Source organism: Carcharhinus amblyrhynchos, chromosome 7 (genome assembly GCF_965287045.1).
Source record: "Carcharhinus amblyrhynchos chromosome 7, sCarAmb.v2.hapA, whole genome shotgun sequence".
Lineage (NCBI taxonomy): Eukaryota > Metazoa > Chordata > Chondrichthyes > Carcharhiniformes > Carcharhinidae > Carcharhinus > Carcharhinus amblyrhynchos.
Window position 1 is genome coordinate 101,014,042 of NC_137330.1, and position 9,590 is coordinate 101,023,631.

The following is a 9,590-nucleotide window of genomic DNA, read 5'->3' on the forward strand; positions in this document are numbered from 1 at the left end:
TCGCAGAATATTATGCATCAGATAGCAAGACAAAGTACCAGACACTGAAGTTCTCTCTAGAGCAAGTCTACCATCAGTCCACACACTGTTGATGAGAGCGCAGACCTGGTGGGCAGGTCGTCATCCGTATGCCAGACAAGCGCATACCCAAGCAGCTCCTTTTTAGGGAACTCTCTGCTGGAAGACGCTCGCATGGAGGATAGAAGAAATGTTACAAAGACACACTCAAGGCCTCCCTGAAGTCGCTTGACATAGACACAACCACCTGGGAAATGCTGGCACAAAACCACCTTACCTGGCACTGCTTCATCCACAAGGGCTGTCAAGCTCACAAAGCAAGGTGCATTGCTGGAGCACAACTTAAGCGCGAGCTGCACAAGTCCACAGCCACTAGTGCAGCAACTACAGTGTCTACACAAGTCTGTCCAATATGTGCCAGGAGATTCCGTGCCCGAATTGGCCTGATCAGTCATCTTCAGACACATCGCACCCAGCCTCAAAATGACTAATGGTGTTGTGGTCCTCATCGACGATGATGGAGAACAACATTATAGAAAGGATATTATTAAACTAAACAGAGTGCAGAAAAGATTTACTGGGATGCTACTGGGACTTGATGGTTTGAGTTATAAGGAGACTGGATAGACTGGGACTTTTTTCTCTGAAGCGTAGGAGACTGCGGTGTGATCTTATAGAGGTCTACAAAATAACGAGGGGCAGGGATCAGCTACATAGTCAATATCTTTTTCCAAAGGTAGGGGAGTCTAAAACTAGAGGGCATAGTTTAAAGTGAGAGGGGAGAGATACACAAGTGTCAAAGAAGGGCAATTTTTTTCCACACAGAGCATCTAGAACAAGCTGTCAGAGGTAGTAGTAGAGGCAATTGCAATTTCGTCTTTTAAAAAGCATTTAGATAGTTATATGGGTGCGATGGGTATAGAGGGATATGGGCCAAATGTGGACAACTGGGATTAGCTTAGGGATTTAAAAAAGGGCAGCATGGACAAGTTGGACCTGTTTCTGTGTTGTAAACCTCTGACTGACTATCTGCTGATCAACATTCATAGCCCAATAATTTAAATTTTATATTATGCAAAACAATAATTACATATTTTCAAATACAATTACAGAATACAAAACTGTGGTTATATGGCTAACGAGGAACAAAATTCTACCTTCAGGAGTTACAGCAGTGGGAAACATTTCTTTCAACAAGTCACCAAGATTATGTGGCTGTCCTTCTGCACTGACTGGACGAAACAGCTTCTGAATAAATGGTCGCTCATTTAGCGGCTGAAAAGCAGAGGGTAAAATTGGTTTCAAATTCAGCACTCAAACATTTACCTCGTTAGAATATAACCTTGTTGTAATATTGTTTGCAATCATCAGGTTTTAACACAACTCAAAATCATAGTATTAAAATTACAGCTCGTCTTAGTGAAATAAGCATTGCAAAAAAACTTATGCACCTTAGAAACAATGATTAACTGTATGTTTAACATTAGTGAATGAGTAATGTCAGAGACTTTCAGTGCAGTGTTGCTATTCCAATATTATGGATTCAGTGCTGTACAACACAGTGTAGCTCTGGAGAATAAGTTACGCAACTGTGCAGTATGAAAGGAAATAGAGCACAAGATACCTATAATCATGCTTCATTGTCTATTCCCCTCTACCCATTTTGCCATCTAATCAGATAAATCTGTTTTTGAAGTTTTAAACAGCTCAGAATACTTCAGAGAGCTTATGTACCCTCACCAACTGTGCTAGCACATGAAGAACCACTTGCATAAGCTATTGGCTGTCTGTCAGGTGTTCATGGTTCTCCAAAACAAGTCACTGATTTCATGAGAGATATGAAGACATTTGAGTAAAAGGTTTTAAGAGACAATAAATACATTATGAAAACCTAAATCAAACCTAAATTGCGCACTACGAACCAGCCAGCATCTCGCTCAACTTCACTGTGGCTGTATGTTTTTTCATCAAAAACCTAAGCCATTAAATAAACAATGTATGTCTCAGGTGAAGGAACAGCACTTTCACCATCTCCTCTGAAGCAGGCTCCATCTTCTTGATTATGTATATACAGGTAGAATAATTTGAAAGGAATTATGACCTCTTCAGCTGCCTTGGACAAACTTCTTCCCTAAACTAATACAGCTAAAAAAGATAATCTGATTACCTTTCTTTTGTGGAAACTTGCTGTGCATAAATCAGCTGCCATATTTGTATATAACACAATGAGTATTTATTGACAATGATTAGCTTTGAGATGTTCTGACTAGCAAAAGATGCTATGTAACGTCAAATTATATCTTGATTCCTGTCTTCTCACTTCTTTCAAAAACCTAAAGTAGTATACATATAATGAATTACTTGGAAATGCAGTCATCATTATAAGGCTGACATAACACCAAGTTCACCAATTTAAAAAGATGCAGGCTGATAACAGACAGCCAGAAAGTACTTCATGGTGGGAAGAAAACACTATCACAGTTTGAGTGGAACAGATTAAATTTAGACATGCAAACACAACAACGGTGAAAAATAATTGGGAAAAAATACTTCACGTTTATACTATTAATTCAGTCTGATACTTATCCTCCAAAATAATAGTTATTTAATATAAAACATGGAAGAAAAATAGTCACAGAATCTTTACAGCGCAGAAGGAGGTCATTCAGTCCGAGTCTGCACTGGCTCACTGAAAGAGCATTCTACCTAATTCCCTGCCTTATGCCCGTAACCTTTCAAATTACTTCTTTTCAGGTAGAGGTATTCAAAAAGGAATTGGATTGCTATCGAACCTGCCTCCACCACTTGTTCCAGATTCTAACTGTCCTCTGGGTGAAAACATTTCTCTTCACATGACTTCTACTCCTTTTGTCCATTATTTGGAATTTGTGCCTTTTTAGTTCCCGAGAGGGAGCAGGTTCTCACTACTTATCCTGTGAATGCAAATATTTACCTAATAAGTGTCTTAAAAGTGATGAAAGTCGTGAAACATTACTTCATTTGGACCAGAAAATTTACCACATGCCCAAAACATGTATGTTGAGAAATCTTTGCCTTTATCACTCATCTTTTACGATTCCAAGTACACTGATTTTACAGTACACCTAAAAATTAAAGACAAGTGCTTCTAATGCATCAGGCGATGAAATACATAATACAGCAAAAATCTAGACACCAGAAACCTGAAACAAAATGAGACAATGATGCCAACATCAAGGCCAGTCCACACTGGCCACGATGACAGGGTGGGGAACAGATGAGATAAAGTTTCAGATTTGGATCATTTGTCTGCTCTCTCCACCAACCTCTTCAATGATTTAAACATTCTCAATTATAAGTAGTCTATTTTGCCAATCCGAAGTCTTCCAAATCAAATTGCACACAATCATGTAGATTAAATCTAATAACTTGTATTCACATAGCACCTGTAACAGAATAAAACATCTCAAGGTGCTTCACAGGAGGCATAACAGAGAAAAAAATGACACTGAGCCACACAGGAGTATGGGGCTTGGTCAGAACTTTTAAGGAGTTTCTTAAAGAAAAAAAGCAGCAGATAGGGAGGGGTTTAGGGATGGAATTCCAGAGCTTAGGGTATAAGCAACTGAAGGTATGACCAACAGTACAACAACTGAAGTGAGGAATCCTCAAGGAGTGGGAATTAGAGCAGCATAGATATATGATGATTGTGGGGTTGTAGGGGAATTCAGAGATAGAAAGGCAACGAAAGGGTTTGAAAGTAAAAGGATGAGGTTGCGCTGAGATGGTGGCAGGTAACGTGTTGCAGAATGGTGTCACGAGCACTTGTCTTGTTACGGAGCTGGAAGTGGCCAATCCAAGCAATGGCACGGATATGTGATCAGAAACGCAGCTCGAGGTCAAGAATGTTAAGTAGTCCCAGTCTCAGACAGTTGCCAGAGAGAGGGACAGTGCAAGTAACAAGGACTGAAGACAATGAGTTCAGTTTGCTCAATATTTAGGTTGGAGAATATTTCTGCTCATCCAACAGGCAAGTAGTCTGTAACTTTAGAGACAGTGGAAGGGTTGAAAAAGGTGCTGAGATCCAGAGGGTGCTGTCAGCACACAATGGAAACTAATGCTGCAGTTTATAATGTTATTGCTGAGGAGTAGCATGTAGATGAGAAATAGGAAAGGGCTCAAAAACCGATACTTGGGAGAATGCCACTGATAACCACAAGAGTAGCAAGAGCAGCCATTGCACGTGGTTCTCTGACTAAGATTACACACAGAAGATTGGAATCAGGTGAATTATGACATAAAGAGGCAAGATAAATTCAACATTTCATCAGTGAAATGCAGTTACTGGGTTTGAGTGTGTAAGTTTATCACCAAGCCAGAAGGGATTGTTTCCATCAATGCTTCTTGTCAATGCTTAGTTTGCTGTTCTCAGAGTTAGGCTCAGGGAGGGTGCTGAGATCTAAATTGGAAATTAACCATGTGTCCTGTTGTGCAATGGCCCTGCCAGAAAGTGCACGCTGATGTCACAGAATCTCAGACGTGTTACACTGCAGAAGGAATCCATTTGGTCCACTGTGCCTGCTCTCTGTTTGAGTAATTTACATAATGCTACTCCCCCACCTCTCCCCATAACCCCATACGTTCTTCCTTTTTAGTGAAGCAATCTACTTCTGTTTTTGATGCCTCAACTAAACTTGCCTCCACCATATTTAGTCCAGCCAGTTCATGCCAGTGTTATGGCAGATGAAGTCAGTTTATGGTGGAGCTATGTTCTTGAGTAGCCATTAGTATTCACTGTCTGAGTTCAAACAAAGAGCTAAGAATCCAATATAACCACAAAAGCCAAAGGTCTTGACTGAGAAAATGATATGAAAGAAGTGGAGTCATAGGGATGTGAAACATTAATTCCGTTATTCTCTCCACAGATGCTGCCAGACATGTTGTGATTTTCCAGCATTTTTCTGTTTTTATTTCTGGAATGAATAAAAATTCTGTCCATCTGGAACAAGAGCAGGAGCCCTGTGACTGAAAAAGGGAAACAACTGGTGATCTGAACATGCCTACTTTTAAAAAAAAAATTAGCTATGTAACACTGAAATTCAAAATGTACTGAAACAAAATTTTTAAGAGACAATTAAATTTTGTGGAAGTTCCTCCAAGCTACTGTCACTTTCTTTCCCTGTAGAAAAATTCATGCGCAAATGGGAATTAGAATATTAGCGCTTAAAGAACAGATTCAGATTGCAGTCTTAGAATTAACAAAATCTGTATAAATAATTTAACAAAAATTGTTCCGACATTTTAATAACCGAATTGATGGTGGTAACTTTACATTGCTGGAGGCACTCTCGGTACATCCTAAAGAAAGGAGATATACTTTTACTTGAAACATTTCAATTAGATATGGTCAACTGTTTGCTCAGTCTACTCTTTTCACGCTTTAATTTTGTAAAAGGCTATCAGCAACAATCTTCCAAAAACAATGCAGGTCTTGGCTGGTCCTACATTTTCTATCCCAACTGCCAATCAGTCACACTTCAGTGTAACCTGTGTGCCAGACAAGCAGCACTGAAGACGATTAATCAGTCATCCCTGCAAACGTAGGTGCACGGTTTTGACACCTGTAACCAAATGCCTTCTTTTTTTGGGAGGTTGGGGAATTGAAAAGAGCAAATAAAACTGAATTACAGTGCATGTTAACAGTGGTATACCTATAGGATTACCAGAAAAACTGAGTCACTGGCAGGATGTGAAGGATTTGCAAGATTAGCTGTAAAGTTTAGAAGGTGAGAGTGTATAGGTTGTAATTAAATGTCAACGTTTTAATACATTTTTAATTAGAACCATCAATAATTAACTCTTTTAATATAAAAGGAATGTTAATCCCATTGCTATATTTCAATTCTTCGTGCTGTAAATAGATAAATATTTTTAGAGTGCTGGAAACTGAATATCCAAGGGTACTCGATATTTAGGAAGGGCAGACAGAAAGGTAGAGGAGCTGGAGCGGATGCTGTTAGTTAAGGATGAAATCCCATGCAACAGTGAGAGAAGATATTGGCTCAGAAATTCTAGATGTAGAATAAGTCTTGGTGGAACTAAGAAGCAACAAAGGGCATAAAACATTACTGGGAGTTGTTGATAGGTCTTCAAACAGCAGTGGTAAGGTAGGAAATGGCATTAAACAGGAAATTAGAGATGCATGTAACAAGGGTGTTACAGTAACAATGAGTGACTAATCTACGTATTAGATTGGGCAAGCTAAATTAGTGTGTATGAGATTTTTTTTAGACAAGTATGTCAAGGCATCAGCTAGGGCACATGCTATCGTAGATTTATTATGCAACGAGCAGGGGCTAATTAATAACCCTAAAGGCAAATTACTGCAGATGTTGGAATCTGAAACAAAATGCTGGAAAAGATCAGCAGATTTGACAGCATCTGTAGAGAGAGAACAGAGCCCACATTTCGATTCTGGGTGACTCTTAGTCAGAGCTATTCTCTCTCCACAAATGCTATCAGACCTACTGAATTTTTCCAGCATTTTCTGTTTTTGTAATTAATAATCTTGTTGTGTGGGGTCCTTGAGGGCAGTGGTTCTCAAACTTTTACATGTCATGGCACACCTCTATCCTATAGAAATATTTTGAGGCACATCTCTTATTTTCTCTGAACTTCCCTCTATCAAAATACTTTTTGGGTGTGATTTTCAGCCTGTGTTCACCATTTGAGAGAATGGTAATGCAGGTGGAAAATCCTGAGAGAATTGGGAAATAAGAGTTTCCATGTTTTACTATGCATGCGTAGATACCGAAAATCTGATTTCTACCACAATTATACAAACACAAATAGCTTTAGCTCGAGCTATCATAAAACCTGAGCCACTGACTTGGAAAAATGTAAACAATACAATATAAATATAAACTGTACAAAAAGAACCTTGTGTTCCTTAAAAACCACTGTTCATAAATCATTTATCCAGTTCATACAGGATTTACTATTTTGGAATGGTCATCTCTCCAGAAATGCTGCCTGATTATGAGTTTTTCCAGCATTTTTCTTACATCAGATTTCCCCATCTGCATACTTTGCTTTTGTATTAATACTTTGAGAACTGTTACTTCAGGTAGCAAAATGAAGTATGAGGAAAAAAAGTAACATCATAAAGTATCATCATACCATACATAGTTTACAAAGAGTTGCCATGCTCCGGCACCACCTTGAAACATGGGTGTGGTCAATCCACAATGAGAGCAGCAACACATCCCCATTTCCTCTCCATTCCCTCTGTTATAGGGACTGGCTGAGAGTATGTTAGGTCTTGTGTCGAGGTCAGGTTTGTGAATTAAAACAATACAACTAACAGCAGAAAAAAAAGCTTTAAAAATAAAGACAGCAATTTGCACAATGGATTGCTGCTCTATATTAACCTATCAGTAGAAAGACAGATTATAAATCTGTCAGAGATTCAGCGGGTGGAATGTGAATACAGCTCACTCATGATTTGGAATTCATGCCAAAATATGGAGAGGCAGAAAGGGATGGGGGAGAGGGGGAGAGAGAGGGAGAGAGAGAGAGAGAGAAATCCAATCACCCCCTCAATAAACCACCATTCAAAGTGCTTCCTGCTCATTCCACTAATCCTCTTGATTCACTGCAGTGTTGAAAACTGTCAGCACTATCAGAAAATACAGTTTCTTACCAACAACTTTCGTTTCAGCCCCTAATCTGCCTGCTTTACAAGTGGATGACTGCTTTTGTTTTAAGATGTGTAAGACAAATTCAGTGACTGGGCAAACACATGGCTGATTCAGTACATGTAGATGAATATGAAGTCAATCCCTACAGCCAGAGAAACAGAATGGCAGATCATGATCCAAATGATGGTAGACTGGGAAATGTTGATGTACAAAGGGACCAGGATGTCCAAGTACACAAGTCACTGAAAGCAAACTTGCAGATATAGCAAGCAGTTATGAAGGCAAATGCCGTGTTTGTCTTCATTGAAAGAGGGTTTCAGTACAAGAAGAGATGCCTTATTGCAGCTGTACAGAGTCTTGATGAGACCACATCTGGAGTATTACGTGCAGTTCCGATTTCCTTATCCAAGAAAGAATACATTTGCCATTGAGGGAGTGCAAGGGAGGTTCACTAAACTGATTTCTGGAATGTCAGGATTGTCATATGAGGAGAGATTGGGTCAACCGAGCCTGGAATTTAGAAGAATGAGATGGGATCTAATTGAAATGTATAAAATTCTGGTGAACAGATTGAATGCAGGGATGTCCTTTCCTTTGACTGGTGGGTCTGGAGCAAGGCATTACAGTCTCAGGATATGAGGTAGGTCATTTAGAGGTGAAGAGAAACTTCTTCATTCAGAGGATGGTGAACCTGCAGAATTCTCTACCACAGAAGGCTGCAGAGGCCAAGTTACTGAACATATTCAAGGAGGAAATAGGTTTATAGATGCCAAAGGCATCAAGGGGTTTGGGGAGCATGCAAGACTGTGCTGTTGAGTTAGAACATCAGTCATGATTATATTGAACAGCAGTGCAGCCTAGAAGGACTGAATGGCCTACTCCTGCTCCTATTTTCTATGTTTCTATGAGTGCATTAGTGACAGTTTTGAGGTCTGCTGCTGTCTCAATGAAAGAGTTAAGTAAGTTCAACATGGAGAAAATTTATATACAACCCTTTAATTTTGTTGGTTTTATGAGAATTGTCAATTTTATAATATTCCCATAAAGTCATAAAATTGTACCTTTTGTGAATTTAATTCAGAGAATGCAAGATTTATACTTTATAGATCAAATGAAAACTACTATAGTTAAATGCAAAACACAACAGATCTTCACAACTTATTTAAGTTGTGAAACAACAGGGTTAAGAGAACCTGTTCTCTTAATGAAGGGTCTCATTGTTCATGAAATATCAGGCCGAAGGAAAAAGTCAACCAGGGTACTTACTCCTGATTACCATGCAGAGATGTATAATGGAAAGTGAACCAGGATAAGCATCAGATAAGGACAGAGTTAGATTCTTCACCTGGTTTATGCTACAATCTTCATACAGACTGATAATTTAACAAGGTATAAATTCACAATGACCTTAAAGGAATCATAGGGCAAGATTTCAAGCTTTGAGACTTTTGATGTAACAAACTATAATCAACATCAACTAAACATCACTTTGTTAAAACTCCAAACTACAGAAAAGATAACCCTGATTAGTGTCGTAACGCCACAATGCTGATAACCCCATGCTGCATTTATTGTTAAAGCATGCTCTCCGTAGTCTTCACAAAGCACAGACCCAGCTTCCAATGTGTTCACTTTCCTCCATTTGCCACGTCATAATGACCAGTGACCCAAGGTCCTTTCCTTCAGTCTTCTGAGAAATATCAAACAGAGAATTCCAGCAGCATGGCTCACTCTAATCATTTCTTCCCCAGTCATACCAGGATGTATCCATATATTTCCAAGGGTTCCATTGCTTTGACCAGGAAATGTCTTCTGACTCGCATTCAGCAGGAGTAAGAGCTAAGACTCTTTCCTCCTGCTGGACGTAGCAGCTGCTCCTTCTTTCTCCATGAC

The 9,590-nt window shown here is 39.2% G+C and overlaps 1 protein-coding gene across 4 annotated transcripts in view; it reads right to left on the bottom strand.

Annotated features, from left to right (window-relative positions):
* Positions 1-9,590, bottom strand: part of atg5 (ATG5 autophagy related 5 homolog (S. cerevisiae)) — a 156,125-nt gene that overhangs the window by 17,871 nt on the left and 128,664 nt on the right. For all 4 annotated transcript variants that reach the window (XM_080192827.1, XM_080192829.1, XM_080192830.1 and 1 more), the window contains exon 7: positions 1,176-1,293. In XM_080192827.1, coding sequence (XP_080048953.1) covers positions 1,176-1,293 — 118 coding nt within the window. The remainder of the gene's footprint in view (positions 1-1,175; positions 1,294-9,590) is intronic.